At 41.4% G+C, this 10,017-nt stretch overlaps 1 protein-coding gene across 3 annotated transcripts; it reads right to left on the reverse strand.

The window, feature by feature from the left end:
• LOC135717628 (probable elongation factor 1-delta) lies at positions 1-2,847 on the reverse strand. Of its 3 annotated transcripts, XM_065239757.1 has the most exons (5): positions 2,651-2,847; positions 2,177-2,290; positions 1,508-2,032; positions 889-969; positions 1-817 (listed from the first exon to the last, which is right to left on the reverse strand). In XM_065239757.1, exons 2-5 carry the CDS (start codon positions 2,264-2,266, stop codon positions 203-205), a joined length of 1,311 nt encoding a protein of 436 aa, XP_065095829.1. In that variant the 5' UTR covers positions 2,267-2,290; positions 2,651-2,847; the 3' UTR covers positions 1-202. The 3 variants fall into 3 exon arrangements, with proteins under 3 accessions (XP_065095829.1, XP_065095830.1, XP_065095831.1); XM_065239758.1 differs by lacking the exon at positions 2,651-2,847 and having other exon boundaries at positions 1,688-2,032; positions 2,177-2,308; XM_065239759.1 differs by lacking the exons at positions 1,508-2,032; positions 2,651-2,847 and having other exon boundaries at positions 2,177-2,307.
• Positions 2,848-10,017: the final 7,170 nt, after the last annotated feature.

Consider the following 10,017-nt stretch of genomic DNA (forward strand, 5'->3'; position numbering starts at 1 on the left):
TTAGGTTCATAAATTCTTGTTATTTTATTTTGAACATTCACGTTGTCCTTAGTCTTGGTGATTACAATAGTTTTGTTGTTCAAGTCAAACGCTATTTAAAGTTGTAAAACTTTCAATTTGAAAGGAGGTGTGATAGATGATTACGCAGTGAGTAAGTGTGGATAATTTGTTGAGGCTGATGAGCATTTCATCCAGAGCGTTCTTAGATCTTGTTGAACGCGGCAATATCCACACTCTGGACGTAGTCTTCGATCTGCTCGATCTTCTCCTGCAGCTCATCAACGGACACCTTATCGTCCTCGATGACGCAGCTCATCTGCAGCTTGTGGATTCCGTAAGCCAATGGCACCAACTTTGAGGCTCCCAACAACAGTCCATCCATGGTCACCTTTCGGACCTCTAGCTCCATCTGCTTCATGTCGGTTTCATCGTCCCATGGCTTGATGTCCAAGATGACGTTGGACTTGGCAATCAAGGCAGGTTTCTTGGACTTTTTGGCGGCGTACTCGGCTAGACGCTTCTCGCGCAGCTCAGCAGCAGCCTTGTCCTCGTCCTCGTCTTCCGAACCGAATAGATCGACATCATCGTCGTCTTCGGCGGCAGGTGCGGGGGCTTTCTTGGCTGGTGCTGGCGCTGTAGCCTTTGAGGCAGGTGCGGAGCCCGATTCTAGCGTCTTGACACGCGCGTGCAGATCAATAACCAGATTGTTCAGACCATCGATGACGGAGCGCAGCTTCTCGTTCTCCTTCTCAACGGTGGACAAACGATCCAGCAGTTCGGCACCGGGACTGGCAGCCAAGGCGGCAATTCCATCCATCTGCAAAGAAGGAAGAGATCATATTATTAAACAAGGGAAACAAACCGAGAACCATGCAAGGGAACACATACTCGCTCAAGAGAATTCTTAATGTGTTGTCTGGCCTTGGAGATTTCCGATGCCAGGGTGCACTGTGCCGGTAAGGAACTCATCTAAATTGTGAAAAAGAACAGAAAAGTGTGTTAGTGACTCACAAACACTCGAGGAGTTTTACGAAAACAAAGGTGGTGCACAAACATTATAAACACGTGTTGACTATCAAACTGAAATGATTGGCAAACAAAAACAACGAGCAACTACAGATCTGAAACTGTTCCTCGTTCAGACCCAAATGTCTCGAATGAAAAACCATTGGCAAATGTTGACGATCCTGACGCTATATGATATGTACACATGTAAACTAAACAATACACTCAAAAATATCAACTAAAGTCAGAAATTGAACTGAAAGAAGCTTTCACACATAAATCCACGACCTACAGCCAGGAAACCACAAATCACCTATAAACTTAACAAAACAAAAGCGGAAAATAAACTCCGTCGAAAGCAGATCAAATTCGAGTAACTGGATCCACAGGAAAGGGACAATAGAGCAACCAGCAATGGAAGGAGAGCAACTCAGTAATAATTACAGAAACCGAAAGGAAGAAAGAGAAGATCGCAACAAAAGTCAAAGTGCTTGCTGTTAACCTTGCTCAACTCCTCGGTAATGTTATCGCACAGTTTGTGGGCCAGATTCTCTTTCTCCTTTAGATTCTTGGCATTCTCCTTCTCGGTTAGTAGTTTGTGGTTAGTATGATGCACATGAGCGGATGCTTCGTTGGCTGCTGCAGTTTCCTGGCCGGCCTTATTCTTCTTGTTTTTCTTTGCCTTCTTTTTGGTTTGTTCCTTGGAAGCATCTTCGGTTGCGGCCGGAGCGACGGGAGCAGCCACCAATGGTGAAGCTTTCGGTTGTTCCTTTACCGATTCGGTAGCAGAGGAAGCAGGATCGGGTGATTGGGAAACATCCTTCCCCTTATTTTTCTTATTCTTCCTTTTGTCCTTCTTTACCTTGTTTTGGTCGGACTCCGCGGCTGCAACAGGAGTAGGAGCAGCGACCGCCTTTGGTGGTGACTGTTCCTTCTTGTTAGATACTGCTGTAGGCTTCGGTTTAGTGACCGGAGCAGCTGCCTTCTGGACTACATTAGGACATTCGGGCTTTTTTCCTTGTGAAAGCTTGCGTGTACAAGACAAAATGGGGACATTTACAAATAATCAGCCAGCTTTTCTTCTTTTCTTAGACAAACAAGAGGACATTGAATCTTACGATGGAAATGTTAAAAAACATTACAAAGGGTTTAAATAATATTTGGAACTCACCTGGGCTAGATACTCGTAGTACTTCTTCTCGGCGCTGTCACAGTTGGACTTATCTGCCCAGTGTTTCTCGTATGCTAGTGGGGAAGCCATCTTTTGCGTTGCTGTTGTATTGATCTGGCAATGAAAGCAAAAGTTTACAAGCTGAGGGGTGTTATTTTTGGACACCCTTGCAGATGGTTTTTGCTGATATGCACGACCTTGAAGTATATTCCAAGAAAATGGGGGGTCATGCAAGACGGGATGACATCTATTAAGATACTACGCAAAATCACCCCATTCCCAATAGATAGAGATCAATGAAGCAAAATCGACCAGCATTTTTCGCTCGGTTCCGCTTTCTTCCCCTCACTTATTTTTTATTCATTCTCTTCAGTTGTGACTTCTGTGGAAGGCAGGGTCAATAACCCTTTTTCTTCTGCATACCACAAGCAAGCACTAATTCAAATAATAATAAAATTAACTATTCAAACTTACCTCGAAAGAAGTGATTGAAAATGGAAAACAATAGACAACACAGACGGTGTAAACGTACGGTTACAGAATGGCGGATGAGTTCCACAACTAGTTTGAGGGAAAAATCAATAAAAATCACTGATTTTTAGCCCTGCAGAGAAAAATACACGAGGTTGCGCGTGCCGTGTTGGCTGAGCAAGAGAGATTTTCTGGGATGACGGTAAAAATGGCTGTCAAAAAAAGTGTATCGTGTACACTGAACGAAAACCTCCACCACAAACTGTATGATTTTTGATTGGATTCACGGTAACTCGCAACAACTCAAAATTGAGTCAAATATACTCATTTCAGCGGGAAGTACGCTGGTACAATTTGAGGTACTAGCTTGAAGAAATACAACGGTAGTACCAACAATCAATACGAAACTAACGATTTTAAATTGGCTCACCACTTTAGTATAGCCTATTGGTCCCAAGCAAACGATTAACGTACCCTATTCTAGTCGAAATTCTAGTACTACGCAATGTTTGTTTTGATTCGCTATGAAAGATTGACAGATAAAATGAGGGGTTATTGGTTTTTCCAATGTTTCGAGGGGTGATTCGACAAGCTTGGGACCGAAGATAGTACCAGAGGTGAGCCAAAAAGTTGAGCACGTTTCTTCGGGACCTACTTGTCTTAGAGTTACCTCTATGGTAGTACCAACGGTTCTATAACATTCCCCAGAAAACCATTCCCCAGAAAAGCATTCCCCAGAATGTACCATTCCCCAGAAAAGATGATGAAATTAGTAATTTTCACTTTTATTTTTTTTTACTAGTGATGATACACTATGTTTACTTTTATGGAACTATCTATTTATCAATTCCAACCCATTTTTTAGCTCTTTATAAAATGACAACCTTCAAGTTTTCGAGCACTTCGTTCATCATTTAATAAGTCAAAGGGTCTGTTATGCAATCCAATTCAACCAGTCGGAAACTGTTAAACCTTATCGAAGAATTGTTCGACGTGAGTTGAAGAATTTCTCGGGATGGATTAAAAAATCGGTGCATGGAACGTTGAACCAACAATCAATACGAAACTAACGATTTTAAATTGGCTCACCACTTTAGTAGCCTATTGGTCCCAAGCAAACGATTAACGTACCCTATTTTCATAGAGGTAACTCTAAGACCACTGGGTCCCGAAGAAAATCATTATTATTTTTGGCTCACTCGGTACCAGAACAACGGTCCCAAGCAGTCCCAAGCTATTTCACTCACCCCTGCATGTTCTGCATGAATCCACACACCCCTGATGTTATCTGTCAAACTTTCATAGCGAATCAAAACAAACATAGTGTAGTAATAGAATTTCAACTAGAATAGGGTACGTTAATCGTTTGCTTGGGACCAATAGGCTACTAAAGTGGTGAGCCAATTTAAAATCGTTAGTTTCGTATTGATTGTTGCTATTTTAGTTGAAATTCTATTACTACACTATGTTTGTTTTGATTCGCTATGAAAGTTTGACAGATAACATCAGGGGTGTGTGGATTCATGCAGAACATGCAGGGGTGAGTGAAATAGCTTGGGACTGCTTGGGACCGTTGTTCTAGTACTGAGTGAGCCAAAAATAATAATTTTTTTCTTCGGGACCCAGTGGTCTTAGAGTTACCTCTATGGTTGAACTACCGATTACAAATTTATAACATTATTCCACTCGTTATTAGCCCAAATGATCATTACCCCGAATCCCTTGCGAAAAGCTATTGATTATATATTTTCCTTATGTATTAAAATAAGGGAATATTCCCTTCTTTATCATATTTACATCCAAAGAATTAATTATTTTCTCTTTTATATATTCAAAGAAGGGAATATTCCCTTCTTTATCGTTTATCTAAAGAATTAATTATTTCCTTTTCTTATATTTTCGAAGAAGGGAATATTCCCTTCTTTATCATTTATTTAACGAATTAATGATGTTCTCTTCTATATATTCAAAGAAGGGAATATTCCCTTCTTTATCGTATATTCAAATAATCAATTCTTTCTTTTTGTTATATTTTCAAAGAAAGGAATATTCCCTTCTTTTTCATATTATTTACACATTTAAAGTAGGGAATATTCCATTCTTTATCGTTTATCCAATAAATTAATGATTTCCTTTTCTTAAATTTTCAAAGAACAGAATATTCCCATCTTTATTATATATTTAACGAATTAATGATGTTCTCTTTTATATATTCAAAGAAGGGAATATTCCCTTCTTTATTGTATATCCAAAGAATTAATTATTTACTTTTGCTATACTTTCAAAGAAAGGAAAACGCCTTGATCCATTAAGAAGTTTTTCTATTCTTTTTATATACGCCATGAAAACCAGAGTGAACCATGAAATTACCATCTCTAAATATGACAAAATGGGTGTTCATGGGAGTCTACTTACCTGGCTTCGCTCCTATCTGACTGGCAGATCTATGTCTGTTAAGATCGGTGACTACGCTTCTCCACCCTTCATTGTTACATCTGGTGTTCCTCAAGGCAGCCACCTGGGGCCATTGCTTTTTCTGTTGTATATGAACGACGTGAACTTGATCCTCAAATGCCTTAAACTCTCGTACGCCGACGACATGAAGCTCTACTACGTAATAAAAGGGCCTCAAGACGCTCATTTCCTCCACCAAGAACTTGAAGTCTTTGATGATTGGTGCCGGATAAACAGGATGTCTTTAAATGTGTCCAAGTGCTCGGTCATCTCCTTTGGCCGTAAACGCGATGCATTTCCACGATTACACCTTAAGAGGAATAAGCTTGAAACGCGAATCGACTGTCAAGGACTTGGGAGTCATGCTCGATTGCAAATTAACGTTCAAGGATCACATTGCTTATGTTGTATCTAAAGCTTCATCGCAGCTAGGATTTTTATTCCGTTTCGCCAAAAGCTTCAAGGACGTGTATTGCCTGAAGGCTTTATACTGTTCCCTGGTTCGACCTATACTGGAATACTCTGCCGTTGTTTGGTCGCCATTCTATCAGAATGCCATCCATAGAATTGAAGCTGTTCAGCGAAAATTTATTCGCTTTGCGTTGCGACACCTTCGTTGGCGCGACCCGCGTAACTTGCCGAGCTATGAAAGTCACTGTAACCTCATCGACCTGGAGCTCTTGGAAGGAAGGCGTAATGTGGCGAAGGCTTGTTTCGTTGCGGATCTTCTGCAAGGGAACGTCGACTGCTCCACACTTCTCAGTCTTCTTGACATCAACACTCAACGACGGGACCTCCGGCTGCATGCGTTCTTCAACAACCGGCGTTCGAGGACCAACTATGGCGTACACGAACCAATGTTGAGTATGTGCCGCGTTTTCAATAGTTGTTATTATGTGTTCGATTTTAATGTGTCCCGCGAGAAAAATAAGCGTAGCTTTAAGAGATGTTTGCGTTAATTTTGTGTTTGAAGCAGTTTTGATGTTTAGATCGAGGGGGACGACTCTATCTACGATGCAGAAAAAATAGTGTTATGCTGTGGCTAGCTGCGCACACGCTGAGTAGATAGAAAGAAGATTGTTGACGATTCTGAAGATTTCCTGCAAGAAGATGATGCGCGATGCAAGTAGATGCGACAAATGAAAGAAGATTTTTCGAAGATTGAATCGCTAGTGTGAGTTTTGTTGAGCACCTAAACTTGAGATTTAGATGTGTCGCCCCCCTCGGTTTAGATATAGAAAATTGTCATTAGGGTAACTATTTTATCTGTTGACAAGTAGAAATAAATAAACTCAACAAACAAACAAACAAAAATAGTCAATCTAATACATGGCATACTTTTCTGGGGAATGGTACATTCTGGGGAATGGTTCGCTATGAAAGTTTGACAGATAAAATGAGGGGTTCATCTAGGGGTTCATGGATTTTCCTATGTTTTGAGGGGTGCATCGATCAGCTTGGGACCGAAGATAGTACCAGAGCTTGTGAAAATCCGCCGATATTAGTTATGCGCAAATCACCCCCGGCGCAGCTAATTATTATTCAACTTACCCATGCAGCAACTGAATCCAAAAATGACCTTTCACCAACTGACAGGAAATGTGTAAGAAAAGTCATGACCTACCTAGTTATTATGCATCTCATATCTTCCCTCTCCTTTGGTATAAAAGTTATAAAAAATATTTTTAAATAATAATTAATGATAATGAATTACTGAATCTTGATCCATCGCTTCCTGTTACCTCAATACCAGGTCCCGCAGCATAGCCTTCACCCGGTGCTTGATGATCGGTAAGCCATCCGCCGAGTGCAACTCGCGTCCTGTAATGATGAACAGTTCTTTGAACTGCTGCGTCCGGTGGGTCAGTTTTCTCTCTAAATCTCTAAACACTGCAGCGCTTCCTCCGAGTGTAGATAGTGCAAATCCAACACGTCAACAAACATTGTTCAGCGTCAGCTTGTGCACCTCCACCTGATGGCATTCGAGGCCTTACTGCTGTACATATCGATTTTGGTTCGATGAAGCCGGGCAACCTGGACATAGTACTCGGCCACCCCGGCCATGCCGCGCTGAATGGACTTTCGTGCCTTCTCGTGGCATTCGTTTTTCAGTTCCTGGTGGTCCTGGGACATATTGCGGCATTCTTCGGCCGTTGAGGACGAAGGAAGTGGTTTCTGTTTTTCGGCTTCTGCTCGCTTCATAAGGGCTTCCCGTTCGCGGACGATTTGGTTTCTCAGCTCTTCCTGAATGGAATTGTTTAGGACGGTTATAGTGTCGCGGAATTTGTGGGCATGTAGGATTTTTGCCAGGACTTTTTCGTCAATGATATGATACATTTCGGCTAGCTTTTGACGAGTCATATGCGAGGCCAGATTTTGCGGAGCTTGCTTAGCCCAGCCGTTGATTTCGCTTCGGTACGCCGTTAGGGCGTACTCCATTTCCATAATGTCCTTCAGGTTGGGGGAATCCTCGATGGTCATTTTGAACAAAACGGAATACTTTTTCTTCGCTTCCATTTGCTGTGCCAATCGAGCATCTTTTTTCATAAAATCTTGTTTTCCCCCTGCAGCTGTACATGGAATCCAAGAACGACAAATACAACTGTTCTGCCATTTCGGTGCCATGAAAACCTTTGTTCGTTCATTGGTTGTTCGTCTAAGGAGATGGCACCCGAGCCATGCTTATCCTTGAAAGTGGCGTGTAGCTGGCTTATGAGATTAATTCCCAACGTCGATTCCAGCACTCTTCCGCTTTGTTTTTTCTTTTCGTTGTGTTCCGGGGTGATTTCGAGCTGACGGTAGGCCGATCGATTTCGTAACCCCCTCCACCACCACCACCACTACCGGAGGGATCACCGGAAGGCACTTGCGATACCATTGTTTCATTGCAATCACATTCAAACGCGAGTAGGCCGCCAACCGCACCGCCTTCTAAATTATCCGCTGTCTCGAATTCGTATGTCCTTTGTTCTTCTAGCAACAGATTTGCTGTCCAATCACCGTGCCCATTGCAGTTCTCGAACAAATCCCACAGATACTGGACCGGAATCTGGGGATAGAGGATGCAAATTTCCGAGAAGCTAGTGTTTTCATTTTGACTGGCGTCACACCTGTGAAAATCCGTCCTCACTCGTTTTCTCAGAACGGCCGTCCCGGTCGCGTTCTCTCCTGTGGCTTTGCCACGGCAAGGAGACGATTTTTGCAAATCCGTCCTCTCTTGCATTCAGAATGGCCATCCCGGTCGCGTTCTTATCCTGTGGCCGTGCCTCCACGAGGAGACGATTTTTCGCAAATCCGTCCTCACTCGTTTTGTTAGAACGGCCGTCCCGGTTGCGTTCAAATTTCCAATTTTCCTTGCAAGTGGGTGATTTGCCCTTTATTACCTATCGGTGGTCTCCAAGATTCCAGGTTCGTCTCCTGGCAGGATCGCCAGAAATGTGAAAATCCACCGATATTATTTATGTGCAAATCACCCACGGCGCAGCTAATTATTATTCAACTTACCCATGCAGCAGCTGAATCCAAAAATGACCTTTCAAAAATGTATGGTGGTATTATGGAAGAACTCTCTCTACAATGTCGCCTTTATGGTCATTGTAGACAACTTTAGTCCGGGAGTTAGAAGGTGATAGCTCTATTGCAGATCCAGTAACCCATTTCAGAATGTCTGGAGAGTCACGCCCATTCTGAGGTTACTTTCAATTACAATAAGCCCCGCATGTATGTATTACCTCTATCAATAGGATATAAGTATTACACACACACTTCCAGTTTCAAAATGTTCTTTTGAACCTGGCACGTATTTATTTTATTTATTTATTTTTTTTTTTTTATAATTGTGGAAGGTGTTTGGAATGGTCTCACCATATTAATTTGCTGCTCCAATCCATGGGTTCCATAGGTTTGCTTTTCTCTCCGCTTTGCATCTCATTTCGTGTGTCGCCTAGAAGTAATTCTGGTACTGGTTGTTCTGGTACTGAGTGAGCCAAAAATAATAATGATTTTCTTCGGGACCCAGTGGTCTTAGAGTTACCTCTATGGTACAACAGTGTACTTTGTATAGCTGTACAAGGTATAAATCAGCTGAATTGTAAATAAAAACTTCGGAAAATACACAAAAAAATACGTAAAAGTTAAACAATAGAATAAAAATACTAAAAAATACCTCAAAAATACTATAGGTGCACCGTTGTATAATTGGCAATGCACCCGTGTACTGAATGGGAATTGTGGGTTCGAATCTCACCGGTGCCCTTAGATTTTTTTTCGCAAATTTTCTCACACACACGTCTCTTACCGATGATATGTGCTTACTCTCAGTATCTTCTAATTTTCGAAAAAAAACAAATAAAATTGACTACAAGTCGTTAACCGTAATCTATTCATACCAATGAAAAATACGATTAATTCATCTCAACAGTCACTAATGATTGTAATCATCCTAAACAAAAAAAAAACTTAAACATCAAAATAAATGGGTATGAGGGAAAGCAGCAAAAGCATGTACGACCATTTGACTTGATATTCATCAGCTTTTTACTTGATAACCTTTTCAGAGCTTATTTAGAACTTTACAAAATATTGGCTCATTCTAGCAATTGTAATCAAATCATGAACGAGTTCTCATTTTTGCTCTGGAAAAAAGGCGCCAATTTGTGAACAATGTTGAGGGGATGTAAAGGCAAAAAAATGAATATTTTTCATGCAAAATAACTTGAAAGTTGAAAGTGATTGACTCCGGGTTTTACCCATTCAATGAGTTTAACCACTCTACTTCGAGATGGTCACTTTTTAACCAATTAATGGGTTCTTACCAGTTAGAGTGGAACGCCTGCCTGGCGTTATACTTTTTTCACTGGACGCGTTTGTCAAACTTCACAACAAACCAAACGTGCTTTCGTTTTGTTCGTTCGCTG

Source organism: Ochlerotatus camptorhynchus, unplaced genomic scaffold, assembly GCF_037179485.1.
Source record: "Ochlerotatus camptorhynchus isolate MF236.1 unplaced genomic scaffold, CSIRO-AGI_Acam_v1.1 ptg000062l, whole genome shotgun sequence".
Taxonomy (NCBI): Eukaryota; Metazoa; Arthropoda; class Insecta; order Diptera; family Culicidae; genus Ochlerotatus; species Ochlerotatus camptorhynchus.

What these genes read in the sequence shown, in the direction of transcription:
- LOC135717628 (XM_065239757.1), bottom strand. Translation starts at nt 2,266, where the DNA reads ATGGCTTCCCCACTAGCATACGAGAAACACTGGGCAGATAAGTCCAAC. An exon ending in ACTACGAGTATCTAGCCCAG is followed by an intron (nt 2,033 to 2,176) that starts GTGAGTTCCAAA and finishes TGTACACGCAAG; the next exon opens with CTTTCACAAGGAAAAAAGCC. An exon ending in TTACCGAGGAGTTGAGCAAG is followed by an intron (nt 970 to 1,507) that starts GTTAACAGCAAG and finishes TTCACAATTTAG; the next exon opens with ATGAGTTCCTTACCGGCACA.